Below are 20,966 nucleotides of genomic sequence, written 5' to 3' on the forward strand. Positions count from 1 at the left end.
GAGCAGGCTTTCTCAGGATGATAAAACCCAGAAGGATGGGGGAGTTAATTCTCTAGAAAGATGAACTTTCACCAATGAGAGAGAGAGAAGCCAAAGGGAATGGCAGATAAATTTTCTCTCTGTTTTCCCTGTGATGAATTGTCTCAAGGCACTATTTTCTATCTAGTCTATCTGGAGACGTTCCATGTGGCCAATTGACTGCCTGCATCTCTTGGCAGCTTATGAAGCAGTAGCCAACTCCATGATGCATTCACTTGTATTCAAATACCATCTTTGTCTCATTGCTATTTTCTTTTACTCTAGCTACCCTAGATTTTACCTTCAAACAAAACATCAGCACTTGACCCTTTCCTCAGGCCCTGTTTTCAATCAACCTGAGCTAAGATACACGCTAGTCAAAAGCTAGAATAGAGGGCTATAAGTTTTGTTTTAAAATTCTTTGTCAATGCATAAAAATACTAGTGAGGGGATGATGAGGATGATGATGACCATCATTAAAATCTAACGTCTGTGGGGTACTTTCCTGCAGGTACGGTTTTTAGTGCTTTACATGTGATAACATTTAATCCTCACAACCAGCCTACGAAGTAGGTATCATTATTATCCCCACTTTACAGATAACAAAACTGAAGTATAAAAAGTTCACACATCGAAGGAAGCCAATGTCACACAGCTAATGAGCAGTACAGCTAGGATCTCACCCCAAGCACTTTGATGCATTTTCATTGTATTGAATCATTCAACAGTAAGGTGCAGTCTTCTGAGGCTTCTTGTGTGTAGTTGGCAGTTCTGATGTTGGTAGCACTGCCTGAGCATCAGACTTTGGACAAGGCCATTTGGGTCTTTGCCACATGGTTTATGATTATAATATGGTCTCTAAAGAACTGAGGTCCACTTTTTTTCAAGAATACGTGGTTGTTGGGGCATCGGACTCTCTACCTCCCAGGCTACAGTCTGTCAGTTCAAAAGGAAGCATTGCAAAATACACACTTAGTTGAACCAGTCTCTTATATTTTTCCCTTGTTGCAGAGGTTTATGAAAGGTCTGCTTAATTTTATGCTTACTTCAAGGCATTTGTAGTTTCACCTTGAATCATTTTACCCACTATCATACAGCACATATTCCATGCATCCTGTACACAAACAGACACACCCATGCTTAGGCTCATTATACTCCATTACATGACTATTTGGGGCTACACTTACAAAGGTTCCCACTTTGTAAGATACTTATGACTGAAAGTGACCTATACTTTCCTTTTGCCCTTCTGTTGCTTTATTCAAAACAATGACTACAGAATCTCTTTCAACAAAAGGTCATTTGTGTCAACGGACAGAACACAGAGGATCAGATCACCTGCGGTAATTGCAAATTAATGCTCTCCTGGTAATGCATTAACTACACGCTATTGATCTACAATTGAATCATAGAGGCTACTGAGAAGTGATTTTACTTTCCTATTTTTTTTGTACTTTTATTGCTTTTTCCATAATGCATTTTTCTTTCAACTGGAATTTTCTCTAATTGTCTCCATTTTTAATTTCCCACAGTGAGATGACTTCTAACTTGTAATTAGAATCTGTAAAAATTCACGTCTCTGTCTCAAAAGCCTTTTAGAAATCGACTGAACTGTAACTTTGATGCTATAAAACACATACATGATGCACAGATAAATATTTCTAGTGAGCCGAGCTCTTGAATGATTTTTTTACTGAGATAAAACAGAAATCCATTTGGTCCTCTATCTAAAATTACAATTTGTTGAATAGTCTGCAATAGAACATTCAAAAATTTCCTCTAAAAGCATTTTACTTGGAGAACATTGATGATATGATTTGCTTTCCTAGAGCAAACTTTTAACATATAAGTAAACAGTTTATTTCAGAGATGATCTTTTTTTTAAGAGTGTAAGTGTGAGAAGAAGATGCAAAAATCCAGTAAATATTTATGGACATCTGTGCAGAATACTTCTGACAAAATCCAGATTTCCTTATGTTTGTGTCAAACTCTTAATTGATAATAATCCTTTCATCTGGGGGAATTGATCATAAGCTTATATTTGAATGCTGAACTTGACTGTGCTCCTAGTCTAGACAGAAGTCATGTGGCCTAAACCTGGTTTCTTAATTGTGATTTAGGAGTCGCTTGAACTGGAGAGAGATTCTGACAGCAATTTCCTTTACAACTTCTCCTGTACATTAAACTTATCGTTGATTTTCTAAACTTGTAAATGGGAGACACAGCTGTGATTTCTAATAAAAGTCTTTAAAAAGTATCCTTAGGCCTGTATGATCTTTTATATTTTACTGTAATTTCTTTCATAATCATGATTTGCATCAAGAATCACAATTAGTACTGCAAACATAAATGTGCACCCAAATTGTTTGCTTATTCTTTATTCCTCAGTAAATCATTATCATCTGTACCAAGAAAACCTTTAATAAATGTCAATTGCATGACTAGAATTATATAATCCTGGTATTCTTTCTTCTAGGAGTTTATAATTAGAGACAGATACAATCAGAGTTGATATTCATTTTAGAACCAACCTTAGAGCCGGACCAGGTGCTGAGGCCTTTCTCATGTGCCAGGCATTGCTGGAAGGCAGGAGGGTGGCAGGACCAGGGTGGCTGAAGCAGGAGGGAGATACCTCAGGGACTGGGACTCTGAATTGTGATAGTCCCTTTAACATATTAAACATCATTTCTCCCTGACAACAATCCAATGAGATAGTACAATAACTTCCATTTCACAGATGAATCCAATCAAGGTTTACAGAGGTTAAATAATTAGTCCAAATTTATCCAGCTGTTAAATGTTGAGGGCCAGGAGTTGGGCAAAGGATTTGTGGAACTTCAAAGCTCCTTCTCTTGACTACCATACTATCCATGGCAATAGAACTATCTGCATACATAACAGTGTCACATAAATACTGTGAAGAATCTTCTAGAATCAACTGAGGTTTCTGAAAAATGCTAGGGACCAACAACAGGGTTTCTTAAATGAATGCATTAAGAACAAGGAACTTGAGAACAGTGGTTTTCAAAATAAACAAAACAAAAGCCATGTATTAGGCAGTGATATAGAGCCCTAAGGCAGAACTATTCAGCTTCAATTTTACCTTACTAAGTAGAGATACCATTAGCCTTTATAAAGCAGTTCTCAGAGCTCAGTTATATCCTTGGCTTAGAGCTCTCGGCATTCTGTAGTGCAGCTACCGTCTAACGATGTTTTCCACCCTCCTCCTTTTTTCTACTCTACCTCAGCCTTAGACACATCCTAGATCAAGATCAGAAAGTGAATAAATAAAATCTTCACATTTTCTAATCTTTGAAGATGGTTAGAAATAAGACCTTTTTAAATCTGCTCCATAAGATGAGCTAGGAAAAAAATCAGCAGTATCTCAATACAAAAACAAAAAAAAAGAAAAACCAGAGTAAAATCATAATGCGCCACAACTAAAATGATGACTGGATCTTTGCAAAAGAAGGTGACTTCAGAGAGCCCAGTTTGTTGTGAATACATTGTAAGGGTGATGACCAAACATGACACACACGTTTATAGGTGTCAGGAGGATAAAAGATTCTAAGGTTTGGCTTGTTACGATTGCAAAGACATAATGCTCCTCCAAAACATAAAGATGCATTAAAAAAATCAAAGCAACCAGTCTTAAAATAGCCTGGAAAAATATCTAAATCTGTTTTGTACCCATTAGAATAAGGATAGTAATCATAAGGCCGAGAGAGAAGTCATTTAAAAAGAAGAGTGGCCATAACCCAGGAATATCATTATCATAATAACCTAATAATTCAGTGTCATTTCAAAAACATAATTAAGAAAAGTGATAAAGAATTGGGACAGCATACACAAAGCAAAATAGTGGGGTAAAAAATTGAATGTCATGATTGGAAACTCTTAGGGAGGTAGGCACTTATGAGGAACCAACTGTGAAATGTCTTTTTGTGGTCTGTATTTTCATTTTTTCTTCCAAGAGAAATACTTGAATGGCACAAACAATCTATTTTGATCTGAACCCTTGGGGAAAAATTCAAATATATTAAGCACATGATAGAACTGAATGATTCAGGAAAGAGATTTGTGTTAGTCTGATTTTTAGGTGAATATTTAATAATGTCTTTCTTTGCACAGGCAGTTGATGATGACGTTCTACCATGAACAGTACATGCGCTTAGAGATGTTTCTTCTAGAAGTGATGGGTTCGTGTTGATAAAGGCACATTTTTGGGGTCATGATCTTTGGGAAAAGTCAAAAAATACTTTCAAGCCAGCTAACCGAGGGTGAGGGAGGCTGGCGGTAGCCCTAGAAGAGAGGAGCATTGAAATCGTGGAGGGTAAAAACCATTAGTTAAAAAGTGGACAAGATGCTCTAGAAATACAAAGTAGAACGGGCCCCCTGAGCATTTGTTTGCTCCTGCATCTGAGGAGAGAGAGAAGGAATGTGGTGTCAGCCTGTGAAAATGTAAAGACCTTGTCACTTTTCAATGGCTTCCCACTGAGCATAGAATAGCATCTCAAATCTTCATCATGGCCCAGAGTATCCCACAAGGTCCACCAGTGCTTATGACTGCCTGTTCATCTCCTATCATCCTCACCTGTGCTGTGTCTTGCCAGTCCTGAAACAGGATAAGACTTCTCTCACTCATGTGCCCTACAGCCTTTGTGTCTATGCTCTTGCTCTTCTTTCTGCCAGGGGGACACTTTTCTCCCAGACCTCTGCATGGCTGACTTTTTTTTAACTCATTCAAGTCTGGGCTTAATTATCTTATCACTCCTTTGAGGGAGCATCTAGCAGGAAAGGTTCCTGAGAGCATTCTCAGTTGTCTGAGAATATTTTATATCCTTGGGGCTAGAATCATGCCCGGCACATAGTGTGCACCAACCATGTGATGGATGAAGATGTTATCTGATGAGAGGTCACTGAGGACATCATTTCCCTTTTTCTAGAAATCATAGTTCAAATGCAACTAAGATCATATCAACTTTTTTGGGGGAAGCTATATCAATATGCTACTATTGTTGACCCCATTGTCAATTAAATTCCTGTATGGCTTTCCACAAAAATCTTCTCTTTGCCATGGTTGCCTCCATTTTAAATGTATAATTAAGTTTTTGCACCCAAGGAAGGGACTTGACTTTTATCAACAATCAGCTTTATCTTCTTATATTGTATCAATCATGAATGTATCTCTTGCTTTTCCTGAAGCTACCTTGTCACTTACTCTGCCTCCATATTTCACATACTTAAAAACTTGATCAGCTGGATTTCTATGTTTCCCCCAGAAAGAATGCAGAAGCCCCAGGGTAGCCAGTCTTCTGGAAATCTCAGAATTTCCTTTAGTCAGCACATGGAAACATTTTTCAGAATTCAAAGTAGTTTTGGAAACTAAAGAAGTCAGAGATAAACTATTTAATAAAGAGCAAGCAGCTCACCTGTAAATTTATAAGATTAGGGTAAACAAACTACATACAGGTGCAGTTCAAGAATTGAGAATGAGTCATCATTTAATAAGTCAAGGGCGGAACAAGCATTCACGTTTGTTATGATGAACTTCTCTTTCAGTTTCCTAGCACATTTCTTGAGCACAGTGACAAGGATGGTTACTTGGAATAGCAACCAGGAAGCATGGTTTCTAGTTCTACTGGGTAGCCAACTGATGAAATAAACTCACGGAAATTACAAATTTGCAAATCTGTAAAATGTGGTTAAAAATGCTTACTGATACACCCATAGCTTTGTAAGAGCCAAAACTGGAAAAGACTTTTTGAAAAACAGAAGGTAATATTCATCAAATCTTTACAATATATTTGCTATGGCCTGAAGTTCTCTAAATCTCTATGCAGTCTGAATTCTGAACCCTAACTTGTACAAAAAGTCTGTAAAATATTGAGGTGGATTTTTAAATAAATATACAATTATATACACCCAAATGAGTGTGGCTTTTTCAAAATAATCACATGGGCGGATGTTGGCACTGCTCAGAATAATTTTGTAACACCTCTTTTTGAACTGTTTATTAAAGTCAGTTTATGAACTGACAGAAAAAGAGACACCCGACTTTGTATATCTCATTCACTTCAACAACCACCTTTGTTCACTCAATTTGGCTCTCTTTAGCTTTGTTTACAGGAAATCAAATCCATTCTCAAAGTATGAAGAGTGCTTATTGATGGTATTCAAAATATATTACCTCCCAAAGTAACTATTTCTAACAGTTTTGGATGGACAAGTTATGAGATAGTTATTTAAAAACCAGTTGTGTACAATCACAACTCATTTCAGGTGGTACTGATAAACTGCAAAGTTTCAGAGAAAAGCAACAAAGAAAATACAGTGTTTAGAAAATAACACGTGAAATAAGACTATCTAAACAACTGGGATTTTTTTTAACCTGAAGAATAAAAGGATAAATAGTAGTTTAAAACTTTGGTCAACCAGAGGAAGACTTTGATGAAATGAAATTATTAGTTATCCATATCCCTGCATACCGTGCAAAAAGGGACAGAAAACATAAAGGATCTGATCAGACTGGAGAAAAAATTTAGCCAAGGGAGTTTATACAAATTCAGAAATTTCATAGTTATATCTGCAAACAACTTAGCTCACTCATGGTTATTTTCTAATGTAAAATAGCCATCGTGTGATACTGTTACTTTTTTCTTATAGTAAAACTGTCTTTCAAAAAGATTAGATTTAATTTCAATTAATTTCCTTTGAATCTAGATGTTAATCTTTCTATCAAGTGGAGAGCATGTAATCATTCGAAGGCCTAGCAGGTTTCCATTTAATTTCCTCTATTTGCTTATAAACAACATTGTTGCACTGGAATCAAGATGCTTTTCAAAAATTAAAACCTCTTCCATTAAAGTAACCTCCCATTAAAGTAATTTAAAATAATGTAATAATTGACACAGTAATTAGAATTTCATTGAATGGATACTAAGAGCATATTTTTTCTTATATATTATTCTAAGATTATAGAGTTTCTATTTTTTTAAACACCCACTTGCAAGTCGTTCTTAAAATTGTAAATGAAACTCTCATTAAAGCTAGGAAACAAGAAACTGCATAGTGGAAAGAAAAATATGTCTATTTTAACAAGCTATGTGAAACAGTTCCAACGCCATTTAAAATAACTTTACCATTCTTCCTTCCTATATTACAGCCTGACTTGAAAGTGAATGATGATGGGAGAAAAAATAAGAAATCATTGAATAAATATTTTCCACCTACCCAATGAAAATTTAGAATATAGTAAGGAAAAGTTTTATCACCTAAAGACCCCCATCAATATAGTTGAGGCACTGATGTCTTTCTGTGCATTATGACCAAGAGAAGATGTCACTAAGGCATCTGTACCTATGTGGAAACAGTGTCATCACACTGCTTCAATTGCTTCTTTTTATCTAGTTTTAATAAAACAATACATTTTCTGATCGCATTAAAAAATTCCACTTAGCTTGAACTAGCTTCATTGGAGCAGCTTTGATTGTTGCTAAACATTGATTCAGTTATCTGAGCCCAGTGAGTGTCTGTCACGTGACTATGACTCTTCACAGCAAATGCCCTCTATGTTCTTTCTTTCTGCGGTATTCCAGGATTTTCTATTATCTTCAGTAACAAACCCCCACAAAAGAAATGAAATAAAAAAACCCACCCATACAGTCTCAATGAAGGCGCAGGTCATAATTGTACATGAATGAACTGATGGTTTCCTAAAATTTTTGATGTCCTGAATCAAAGTCCTCAAGAGATTGAATTGTAATGGCAATATCATGAAATTAAATTACGGAAACCCATAGTCATTCAGTGAAAAAAAGGTGGTATAGTACTTACGTTCTTTATCTATATACAATAGAGGAGAGTGAATATTTAGTGATGAAACCTATCACTAAAAGTAACTGACTCGGTCTCGGTTTTGGTTACAATAGAAATCCCTAGATAGTTTTTTATTAACAGCTATTGTAGACTAGTACTTAAGTCAGAGGAAGGGGATATAAGACTCAGTAGGAAGGCTAGATCTGGGACCAAGAAACTAAAATTAAGGGAAAAAAAAAAGCCAGTGTTAATTTATTAAAGTCTTCTCTTTAAATTGTTTTAAAAGGGAATTATTCAAGTTATTTACCTACTATCCTCTTCATGAATAATAACTAACAGCCTAAGCAAACTTATTTTCTTCCTAGTAGCCCCTCAAAAGATTTAAGACCTTAAGAGTTTATGGAGAGTTTAAGAATAGAATTTAACAAGGAAGTATTTATAAATTTCAGTATCTGAAATTTATCATTAATTTTCATCTGTCCTTTTTATAGCTTTAACTTGCATATTCTAACAAATGAGAGCCTATCAAGTAAGATGAAAAATCAGATTTCAAAGATACTAGAATCAGTTAAATAAATTAGAAGTCAGTTGAGTTGACTGACAAAGTCATAAGAGCAGCTATCCAAGAACCAGACCTAGAATCTTTTTTTTTTAAAGATTTTACTTTTCCTTTTTCTCCCAAAGCCCTCCAGTACATAGGTGTGTACTTTTAGTTGTGGGTCCTTCTAGATGTGGCATGTGGGATGCTGCCTCAGCATGGCCTGACAAGCAGTGTCATGTCCGTGCCCAGGATTCGAACTGGTGAAACACTGGGTCGCCGAAGCAGAGCGCCCCAACTTAACCACTTGGCCATGGGGCCGGCCCAGGCATAATCGGTTTTGAACCTTACTTCTTGACTAAAGTGTTGCATCTGGAGTGAACAGTCATTTTCACTCCAGAGTTGTACTAGGTAAATGATCTGGAATACCCAAATTACTCTCTAGTAATTAGTTTTCACATTCAACATTCACTAAAGCATTTTTAAGGTGGAGTTATTGGATGTTTTATCACTTAAATGTTAACATCCTTGTCAAAGCAAGCTATACAATAAGATCATAGAAATAAACAGCATCACTGAGAAATGATACATTTCTAGAAATGGTAAGAAGACTTCAAAAGCAAAAAATTGCCCATTAAAATGCAACATGAAACCTGAAAAGGCATTTCTGTTTATAAACTGCAATGTGATCTACAATATTTTGTGATTTTTATATTTCAGTTAAACTCTAAATTAGCAAAAATTTAAGCAAGTGATATTACAATCTAAGTGTCTCTTTCAATAAAAATTTCCCTGATTCACCATCTGCAATTTTTTATACAAATGTTACCTTTTCAATGAGGCCTCTTTTTTTTTTAAATGTACTTATCATCTTAGGTACCAGATAATAAACTTATGTTTTATATTTATTATATGTTATATCTCTCCCCTCATAGGAATATAAGCTTGTGAGGTAATGGACTTTTGCCTGTTCTTATTCACAGAAGAATTCCAAACTCCTTGAATAATGCTAGGCATGCAGTGGGTTCTCAATAAATATTTATTGAATGACTGATTCTCTGCAATGCATATTGATTAACAAGGAAGGCATGTTCTATCACACTTATCCAACTTAGAAAAAAAAGTCTAGCTTTCCACTTTTGAAATGTCAGTACTTTTTCTAAAGTCAATAGAAGGTCATAGTTATTGAATTCATTTAAAACTGAATTTGAAATTACTTTGAGTATAAATCCTTATTCCAGTAGTGAACTCACTTATCTACATAGTCTATATATGTGTATCAAGAAAACCAGAATCAAAATATTTATTTTTGTCACTATTTCTGTACCCATTACTTCTCTTTCTATACTTCAGTCTATCAGCACCATCACCCTGATACTGAAATACATTTTATTTGTCTAACCATGTCTTGTGAAAAATGCATTTTATCAGGACATAATTCACTTCTGAGTAGAAATAATTAGAAAGGTAGATTTGATAGTTTCCACCTGTAGATATTTAAGTGGATGAGCTCTTCAAGAGAAATATCCTAGAACCAGAGAAGAGGATTGACCTGGGCAATAAGAGCCAGTGAACAAATGGCATCAGAGAAGTGGGAGGGTGATAATGGAAGGGCTTAGGGCCTTGAGGTGTATAAAAAAGATCTGACCTAATTGTTAGAGGGAATTTTATGGGAATTTTTTTTAAAAAAGATAAATAAAAATGGATGCTGACTAGCACCCAAGGCCCAGCTGACATTAAACATTGTGAATTTGGAGTAAGTCCAACTGGCAGAGTTACCTGAATTTCTCTAATAATATTCAGGAGACTGGAAGTGTAGAAAATGAAAGGTTAGATTAACCCAGGACTAGGGTGTGGGACGGTGAAATTCAGTTACAGTGGAAGATGAAAATATTACACATTCTCCACCCCACTCAAATGCCAAGCCAAAATTCTAAATTCAAGGGTTTTCCCACTCACAGTTGTCCTAAATATATCTTAATACTGATTTAAGTTCATACTTTAGCTAAAATTGCTTTAAAAATATTTTCTGGTTGAATAAAAATGTGAATCAAGCTAATGGTAGAATTGATACATAATCTGTAATTTTCTACCAGTAAAAGGCTATGCCTGGAACTTTAAATTTTTAACAAAATCATTTGGGAGCCAATATTTTACATAGCTGGAAAGTCTCTGGGCCATTCCTAGCCAGAGCTGAAGCAGTAGTCCTTTGGCAGCCACATTTTATATCACGTTAACCCTTTCATCCTCCCTTTACAAGCTGGTTAAAAAAAAAAAAAAAAACCACAACTCAAGAACATTCATTTAACAAATTCATTCAACAAAGATTTAGTGTGTTTCTGCTCAACAGAAAGCAGTTAATACATCCAGCGATCAGTGTTTTATGATGGGGCCTGGCAGGAAAAGACAAATTGAACCAAACAGTCTTCCTCTTTTGAAAATCTGAGCCAAGAGACATTAAGCTAGTGAGGCATTTCATTTAGAAGTTGGAGCTGAAAAACTACCATGTGGAGTGGGCCTAAGAGTCACGGCATAGGCAGAAGTTCAGAGGAGGCAGAAACAAAGAGTCAGCTATGGAGAGAGAAAGACTGGACAGAACTACAGATTCCTTGGAGGAAGAAATCACATGGCCCACAAAAGAGAGATGGAGAAGGTCTCTCCCCAGAACTGCCCCACTGGTTCCTGAAGTTCCAGTTTCCATTTCCATTCACGTATAGCATACAACTGGCTTCAGCTTCTTCAGGTAGTTTGAGTGATTCTCTGCTTTTTGATACAAGATGAGCCTAAGTACAAACTGTATTTTGAGTGATTATTTCACCATATATTTTTATGAGACACATACTACTCTACATATATTTACATACTACAATCCATACACTGAGTACACATCTGTACTCAGAACAAATCACGTTGATTTACTTTTCTATGTTTTCAAATTTCTTCTCTTCTTTGAATCCTTACTCTAAGGAATTAGCTGTAGCCTGAATATGTAAACCTTGAGTAGGCAGGGAAGACCTGACATCACTAATATTCCCACCTAAGAGGTTCTGGGAGGGGGACAGGCATTGTGACCAATTTGAAGAGCATTGGCTTTACAGTTGGGAAAACCTTAGTTCTGAGTTCTGCCTCTAGCACTACTTATGTAACTTTGGCTACACAACTTTCATCCTTCAAATCTCAGTTGATGTTAATCAAAGTAGTATAAAACTATGTCCCTCTTGGGTGTATGTGGAAATACTGTATGTAGCAGCAGCTAGAACCAGCATACGATACACAATCAACCATCGTCACCCCCTGTATGACTTGTCCAAGAACACAGATTTGAAAACGAGCAGGCATCTTTTCAGGGACTCACTTAAAACCCACTTGTATCCTCTAGTCCATGTATTTCTCTGTGTTTACGAAAATAAATTCAGGTGATATTCAAGCCTAGACATCCACTATATCTTCCAGAGTCTTCTTGAAGATACTGCTCCATGTTCTTCTTCCCTTCCTGATGTCCTAAGGTACCTTCTTTTATCATTTCCTTTCTTTTTAAGGAACTTCCTTTAGCCATTCTTTTAGTTATGGTCTCCTGGCAATAAATTCTCTTAGTTTTTCTTAGGCTAAGAATGTCTTGATTTGCCTTTTATTCCTGAAGGATTTAGAACTCTGGGTTGATAGTTCTTTTCTTTCAGCAGTTAAAAAATGTCCCACTTCCTGGACTTCATGGTTTCTGAGGAAAAATTTGTTTTCATTAGAATCATTTGTTCCCTGTAGGCGAGATGATGTTTCTTCCTTGCTTTCAAGGTCCTTTTCTTTGGTCTTTAAAAATTTTCAAAAGTTCGACTCAGACGTGTTGTAGTATGGGATCAATCATATTTAGGGTTCATTCAGCTTCTTGAATCTGTAGGATTATGTCTTTTGAAAAAGTTGAGAAGTTTTCAGATATTACTTCTTTTTCTTCCTCTCCTTCTCTGACCTCTCCTCTGGCACTCTGAAGACATGAATGGTAGATCTTTGGTAATAATCCTACAGTTCCCTGAGGCTCTGGTTCATTTTTTTTTTCAGTCTTTTTTCTCTCTGTTGTTTAGGTTGGTTAATTTCTATTGCTCTACCTTCCAGTTCACTGATTCTTTCTTCTGTTCTCTCAATTCTGCTGTTGAGACACAACTGAGTTTTGCATTTTAGTTATTGTAATTTTCAGTCCTGAAATTTTCATTTGGTTCTTTTTTATATCCTCTATTTATTTGCTGAGACTTTCTGTTTTTCATTTGTTTTAAACAAGTCTATAATTGCTTGTTGAAGCAATTTTATGATGGCTATTTTAAAATCTTTTTCAAATAATTCTAACATCTCTGTAATCTTGGCATGGGCATATATTAATTGTCTTTTTACCATTCAGCTTGAGGTCTTCCTGAGTCTTGGTATGATGAATGATTTTCAGTTGAAACCATGACATTTTGGGTATAGTGCTAAGATACTTGTGAACTTATTTAAACCTTCTGTTTTAGTTGGCTTTCTTTGACACTATCCTGGCAGAGGAAGGAGAGGATGCTGCCTCATTATTGCTTAGGTTCCCCACTTGGCCTCCTTTGACACCTGAGGGGCATAGCTCCTGGCTATTGCTGGGAGAGGAAGGGAGTTCTGGCTCCTTACCAGGACTCCACTAACACCTTCCTGGTTAGGAGGGGTAGAAGTGCCTTATTACTGCTCCCACTTGGCCTTCACCAACACTATGGGGTCACCATGGTGGTGGTGGAAGGAGAGCGGTCTTGTTACCGCTGAGTGGTGAGGAAAGTCCTGATTTTTCACTAGACCCCCTCTGGAGTTACCCCAGTGGGGAAGAGAAGGGCCACCTCATTACTTTCAGGTAGGGGTAGAAATCCAGGCTTCCCACAGCAGGGAGATTATTATTGCCCAAGGGGGTGCTGGGCTGCCTTGTTACCGCCTCGTGAGGGTAGGAATCTAAGACCTCACTTGTCCTTTGTTTGTGTGGACGGGTGCAGGGCCACAGTTTTTATCTGTGGTGTTTGGCTAGAGTAGAGTAGTTATTGTCTAGAAGTTTCCTGTCTTGCTAGGCTGCACTTTTCCTGGTTCTTTGGATAGAAAGAGCAGACTTTTTTGTCTGAACTTGTTGTTTCTGGTTTCTTTGGATCCAGTTCTGGGATATATGAGGCAAAAAGAAAACCCAGGAAATACCACCATCTTGTTCCTTGGGTCCTGAGGGCCCTAGCCAGATCCTTCTCTCCACTTTTCAGAGCCTCTTTACGTTAGTTTTACATATAAAGATTTTTCATCAAACTTACTCAGAAGCATAGGGATAAGCACATCTACTCCAGCTTCCTGGAAGCAGAAATCTGCCTCCATTAGCATTTAGATACATGTTATTTCCACCTTAGATTTCATAAAAGGATGTTAACTCTGATTATCAAATTGACAACACAGGATATTTGCACTCCACTTCCTTGCCAGAGAATATAAGTGATGCTAGCCTCTCTGTTTTCCAATTACCATCAATGCTACGTAGTAAGAAGTCATATTAATGGAGGATTACCTGAGTGGTCATGGCCTAGTCATCGCGTGAAAAAATTTTATCCCTGGGTCAGGTCATACCATCCAAGCCTTCCTATCTGGCCCCTGAGAGAAACGCTTATGCTATAATGCATCAAGGCACTGTACTGGGCCTATGCTGAACAACATTATAAAATGCAAGTGTATAAGCAATAAAAATTAAGTAATTTTAATGTAGTAGTGCTATTAAGAGCACAGTGCACTATATCTCAAAGTATCCCTTCATGAAGACAATGGAAGAATTTCCCTCAGGTTTGTACCATAAGAAGCTGAATGATCAATTTATTTCTATATTTTGAAAGGTATGAAGCCAGTAATTTCCTTGCTTTAGCTGTCAGGAAGTTCAGAGTCAAGTTTGATAATCCCGCCAGTACTTCATGGCATAGATTTCATATATTGGCCTTACCTTTGACTTCATTTTATATTTCAACCAAGATTTTACTTTTACCCAGATTTCCTCATGTATTTGGTTTTAATCTAGTAGAACACTAGGCATTTTGGTACCTAATCTCCTTTATGTTAGAAACGGAGAGGTAAGTAAATACATTTAAAAAAGACAGAGGGTTTGTAAGCCCTCAGTAGGACAGGAAAGGAACCTCAGGTTTGTTCTCAACTCACAACAGAAACTTAATGAATGCTGCCATCCACACTGCATCTTTCTCAAGAGATCCTACGAGAATATATTTGTTGTCACATAATTTGCACTGCAATTGTTAGATGAAGCTTTTTGAAGGGACAGACAAACCTAAATACTACCTGGAGGACAGAAGCACCACTGTGGAGAAACTGAAGACCACTTTCAGCTGAGTCAATTCCACCAGTAGCCAAAATGGGAAATCCAGGCAAAGCACGAGCAATGGAGGTCACGGCTCTCAAAGCAATAGGTCTGATTGCTGTGCCTACAGAAAATGAGAATGATCAATGGTTAGCATATTGACCACTTGACCATATTGCCTTATAATCCCTGTTCTATGATGGCAGTGTTGTAGCAGACACAGTTCAGATTTCTTTTTCTCTATTTAAGACATATACATACGTAATATATAAACATCATTATGTTTCAAAGTATGTTAATTTGTAAATAGATGTGTATTTATTTTCAGGACTCATGCTATTATCACATGCAGACGTGTTATGCAAGTGGGTACAGCAACCCTAGAACTCTCATATAAAATGCATGCATATTATAATTTGATATACAGTAGTGTATAAAATATTCTATGGAACAGTCAAGCATCTGTTTTAAAAAGTACAAGGAACAGCAGATTTTTAAAAAGAAAAACAATCATATACAGTGCATAAATAGACATACAGCTCTGTTATGTTTCTGCTAAGTAGAAAGCAGCTGGTGTGAACAGAGATATGATGAAAACAAGCAAGGTGCTGATGAACTTACAGATTCCATATTGCTTTTTACATGCATTTCCCACAATTTGATAAAACATAGTGAGCTTAACATAACTATCTACAGATTGGAAAGTTTTAATCACGTTCAAGAGAATTTACAAAAATTCAGTGGAGAATATGTGTTTAATTTTTTTTATTAAGATTATGATAGTTTACAACCTTGTGAGATTTCAGTTGTACATTATTGTTAGTCATGTTGTGGGTACACCACTTCACCCTTTGTGCCCTCCCCCCATCCCCCACTTTCCCCTGTGTGTTTAATTTTTTGTGCTTTATTCAGCCAGACATTACCAATGTATTATTCCTTAACTGTAATGAAAACTGCAAGGGTGGACAGAACACTTTGGGGTCATTTTTAAAATGATTATACTGTACTAAAGCTGCTTTCGACTCTCAAGGGTTAACACATCCTGGAGTAAGTTAATGCTTTCATAACTTAATATAATTTGATATTTCTCGTGTATATTCATAAGCTAATGGTCTTTAAAGGCATTTTCTGAACTAAAAGTAGTTCTATTTGTGCAAGAATTTTACATTGCCTCAAACCAGGGCTCCACAAACAACACAAGCAAGCAACTAGTAAAAGTAGCTTCAAATGGTGAGCACTTTATCATCACCTTCATCACCACAAGCATCCTCATCAGCATTATCAATATGCATTTATGGAGTGTTCACCTCAAGGAAGCACAAAGAACTTCCCTTAAAATCAGTGGCTTTCTTTTTATCCTGTTCATATCCATTTCAGATAAAATTGAATTTATGTGTAACTGATGCTTTTGCATGCAACACCAAAAATGTTTGTGGAAATGTCTACTTATTGCTCTCACACTTAAAAAAGCTTCCTCTAGATATTAATGTTTCTTAGTTAAGAATGCTCAATGCTGACACTTCAGAATTCCATAACTGACATTTAAATACAAGGCATTAAGTTAGGGCAATTTAGAAACTGAACATCGAGATTCTATTTCTATTTCAAAATATTTATCAGTGACTTCTTCTTAGTCTGTATGTTCTAGCCATAAAGAAGGCTAACACAGTGGACAGGAGAATGTGTAGCAGAATACACACCCACACCCATCCCCACATTTATATCCACAAATCTTTAGCTATACTAAAAAGAAATCTAAGTGAGAATAAAAGTTAAAGGAGAGTATTTTTAAGGAAATCTGTAACTTAAATACGCCTTTTAGACAGACGTACAGCTATCTGCAGAATATTACTGACATGTTCAATACGTATTAAGCTGATGGCTTCTTTACATACATATTACTCTGAAGTAATAAAGAAATATTGGGATTCTTTTTTTTTTCTTATTTAGTTGACCCTAGAGAGTAAAGGAAATTTGAGCTAAGCAGATAAATAATTTATTTCTAACTGCACTGTTAGAAGACTATCATTAACACTATGGGGTAAAATTTCAAAGTGGTACACAGGGATTTGGCCACATATTCCAATTGATATTAATGGACATCAAATGGCAAAATCCCAGAACACGGCTTTGAAAATTAACCAGCTACACTTAAAGGGCAACATTATTACACAGGTGTTAAAAACATCAGCAAATCCTCAGCGGCATTTAAAGATGTTCAATTAGGTCAATAAGACATTTTCTATTTCATGTTTTTCTTCCTTTTCTAAAACTTTCCTAATCTACCTAATGAACATGAAAACCTTTCAAACTAATAAAGGGATCTTTTTAAAAATTAAGAATAATTATGTTCTCTGAGGAAACGTGATCCAAAATAAAGAAATCGATCCTTCTGTTGCTGAGTAATAGTAAATTAAGTTTTTATCTCCATTATAAATTCCATTTGATTAGTTTTCTTTGTAGCTCAAATAATTTCATATGAAATATTATCTATATGTTCTCAGCATTTTTATGGGGAATAGGTTTCAAAAATGACTTTTATCCATTGTGTTTCTGCAAGGAAACTGAAAGGATATAAAGTATCTGAGTTGTTATATAGAAATTTCTTTTTAGTTTTATAATGACAGAAATGAAGAAATAATAGGTTCAACATAAAAATTCTTTCGATGTAAAGAAAATACATATATCAATACTACACAAAGCTGTACATATGCCAATTGAAACACATAAATATTTCCAGGATCACAGTTACTGAGAGAAGAATTTTTAAAATTTTGTCACTGCTACAGTAATTAACAATTTTAGACAAAGACTAGGAAAGAAGAAGCCAGTTTGAGAGGCTCGAGGAATTGAACGTGGACTCTACCCTTAAGGAAACAACAAGGTGTAAATCAAGAAATTGAAATCCTATAAGCTTAAATGAACTAATAGGCAACGCACAATTTAAACTAAGCCCTCATCTACATGGGGTGGCCTGACGAGCCTGATGGGAAATTCAGTTACACCAAGCCATTCTATTTCAACTGTGTGGAATTCTCCAATGAAAATCAAGCCATTCTGAATCCCCAGATTTTTAAACAATCTGCAGTTTCGAACAAACAAACAAAAAATGAACTGGACCTTTGAGTTCCAACATTGCTGCCAAGAGTTCTGATTTGTACTGAAGTAGCCCTATCGGAAAAGCAGGTGGACTAGACTGAGCGGTAACTTTTGGAACCTAATCAATCTAGGCCTTCCTTATAGTCACGTCCTAAAATGCAAATCAGTGTGCTGAACTCATGGATCTCTGATAAACTTCACAGAGCATTTTGGATTGATTTATGCTCTAGAAAAACATTTTATTAAGCCAGAGATTTTTAATTATAAGTTAATCAATCTGATTTTGATGATTTTTTTTCCTTAAGAAAATACTATCACTTGTCAAATATTATTTTAAACCAAATTTCAAAAATGCTATTAGCAATAGTATTATGTATTGATATGTAAGTATTAATGTATTATGACTTAATCATGTTCTTTACTCAGGCTTCATTTGTCTATTCATCTGTCCATCCAAGAAATATTTATTAAGCACCTATGCTTTTTTTTTAAAGACTTTTTTTTTAACTTTATTTTTCCTTTTTCTCCCCAAACCCCCTAGTACATAGTTGTGTATTTTTAGTTGTGGGTCCTTCTAGTGGTGCCATGTGGGACACCACCTCAGTATGGCTTGATGAGCGGTGCCATGTCTGCACCCAGGATCCGAACCAGTGAAACCCTGGGCCGCTGAAGTGGAGCACCCCAACTTAATCACTTGGCCACGGGTCCGGCCCCATACCTATGCTGTTTTTAAAAAAAGATAATTGTATCTGAATGTGAAAAGTTAACAAGAACTATCCCACTTAATCTGTGTCCTAATCATATTGTCACCCAGGACAGATATCCTAAACACCAGCCCTGATGATCTTAGGAGGTTGTTTCAAGATAAATAATATGAGTCCACTTATTCATTCTGTACAGATGTTCTCCTAGGAAAAACTCACATTTATTTAAGCATCATACATTTTAAAAATACTGCTAATATGAATTGTAGAAGGAAGGCAATTTCAGGATGAACTAGTTACAACATCAGACAGACAACAGGGCCAACCGCTTAGGTTCAAATTCTAGGTCCACTGCTCACAGCTGTGTGACTGTGAAAATTTCTTAATCTCACTGTACTTCTGTTTTTCCATCTATAAAATAAAAAATTATAATAAAAACTCCACAGAGTTGTTTTGAGCATTAAAAGATTTAATATATATAAAGGGCTAGAACATATTAAAAATTATACAGGTGTTTGCTATTATAATCGGTACTACCCATGAACACAACTGATTTTAGAGGGAGCATTTATTTAGTTTACTTTGACAGTGCCTTCTATATTGTTGCTGTGTGTTTAGTAATGCAATGAACCCATTTTTTTATCAGAGACAAAAGCATAATGTCTATGATGATAGAACATTTTATCTTCCAAAACCTTAGGAGAACCACACATCTCCCCTCCTGTGGCTCTTTTCCTAACAGCTCTCATTTAGCCCTGTCATAATGTTGGTAAGATTACTTTAACTGATTCCAAAGATAAAAATTTCAAAGGCAGACATCAATATATTTAAGAATGTTTTTGAGAATTAAAAGATACATGCATGAAACCAATATACAGGATTTTAATGACATCAGAACTCAAGTTTATTGGTGAAAAGGAGCCAGAGCTTTACTTTGCATGACTAACTCCTTGAAGAGAAAAGGAATTTTTAATGGGTAAGATAGTGTGGAACATATGCTAATTTTGGATAACTGGAATTTTGAATAATTGAGTTTAATTCTGTTTGTTTTTTCCCTAATCATTTGACTCCTAGGACAGCTACTGTCACACAATTAATTGTTAGAGCTAAGTCCACAATAAACTCCCTGATAATAGCTCTGGCTGGCAATAAAAGAGAAATTGGGTTATAATACTCACTCGTGCTCACTGTGTATACAAAAAGAAAATGTAGTTTTAATTTGCTTACAGTAATTAAAATATAATGAATTAAGTGGATAACAAATTCATTAGAAATTGAACTTTGTTTAATTGTTAATAGTTTTAACATCATCCAGAAGAAAGAAAATATTAGCAAATCAAGAATTTCAAGGATTCAGGAGTTGAGAGATTGATTTTTATTAAATACACATAAATCAAGCACCAAAAAATGTATGCTTTACTAAAACAAGTTTAAAATGTTAATGAACTAGATATACTGATAAATATGTGAGGCACAGCTATTTAAAAATACATCTTTACACATGAATTAAAGTCCTCTGAGAAAATTAGCATAATTCAGCCAGAAACTGATGAACTAAAAGGATCCAGGGTTATATGTAGAGATATGAAATCTAAAGAGAAGAAAGGGGAGAAAGAAAATCAATTGTTTTATGTTGTCATTATTTTAGTTTTATTGGAAAAGCTTTTTGGCTGTCTTATGAAAATGTTTTAATTTTAGTTGACTATTTCAAGATTTTTTTCTTGAGTTTTCATATGTTCATGGCTATGCTTATTTGCTTCATAATATATTCATAATACGTACAATACATACGTGTGTGTGTGTGTGTATGAAATAGCTGAGTCTCAATAGTTGTCTTCAAATATTTGGAGGATAACCACGAAGAAAAGCTTCATCTATGCTTTTCTCAAAAAACAATTGGGACCAATGGTTAAGGACACATTATTATTTTTATTATTGTTATTTTGATCATTAATTTGTCGTGAATTTGACATTACAAACAGCTACATTGGGATGTCCCTATCCCATGAAGCAAGATGCATGTTTGGAAGGTAGGATGCCACAGAAAAGACCTCTGTACTACAGGAAATTTTAGATTAGATGATGTCTATCAATCCAAAATTTGAGGGTACTATGAACTTTGTCATGGTAGTTTAAAGAGCAATTTTACGCACCCTGTGGTTTCCCAGCAGATACCAGTGATGAAGTTAACTTAAAAAAGAATCAAGTACGAGTTAAAATGAAATTTTAACATTAAATACAATCAATATAGAGACTCCTCTCTTGAGTGCTTTCTAATTGCAGGTGTTTTCTAAGTGTTTTTGCATACATTGTCCCAACGACATTACTGCAGGGATTTTCTGTCCCCATTTTTATAGATGTGTAAACAAGACTCAGGAGAGATAAAATATCTCACCCTCAAGATCACTGTTAGAAAGCGTGGGTCCAGTATTTGACTCCAGGTCTACCTAACTCCCAATAC

At 35.7% G+C, this 20,966-nt stretch overlaps 1 protein-coding gene across 1 annotated transcript in view; it reads right to left on the bottom strand.

The window, feature by feature from the left end:
• DPYD (dihydropyrimidine dehydrogenase) overlaps positions 1-20,966 on the bottom strand; it is a 768,359-nt gene that overhangs the window by 129,394 nt on the left and 617,999 nt on the right. Inside the window, exon 19 of the mRNA XM_044748877.2 lies at positions 14,684-14,826. Within this exon, the coding sequence (XP_044604812.2) occupies positions 14,684-14,826 (143 nt within the window). The remainder of the gene's footprint in view (positions 1-14,683; positions 14,827-20,966) is intronic.

This window comes from Equus asinus, chromosome 16, assembly GCF_041296235.1.
Source record: "Equus asinus isolate D_3611 breed Donkey chromosome 16, EquAss-T2T_v2, whole genome shotgun sequence".
Classification (NCBI taxonomy): domain Eukaryota; kingdom Metazoa; phylum Chordata; class Mammalia; order Perissodactyla; family Equidae; genus Equus; species Equus asinus.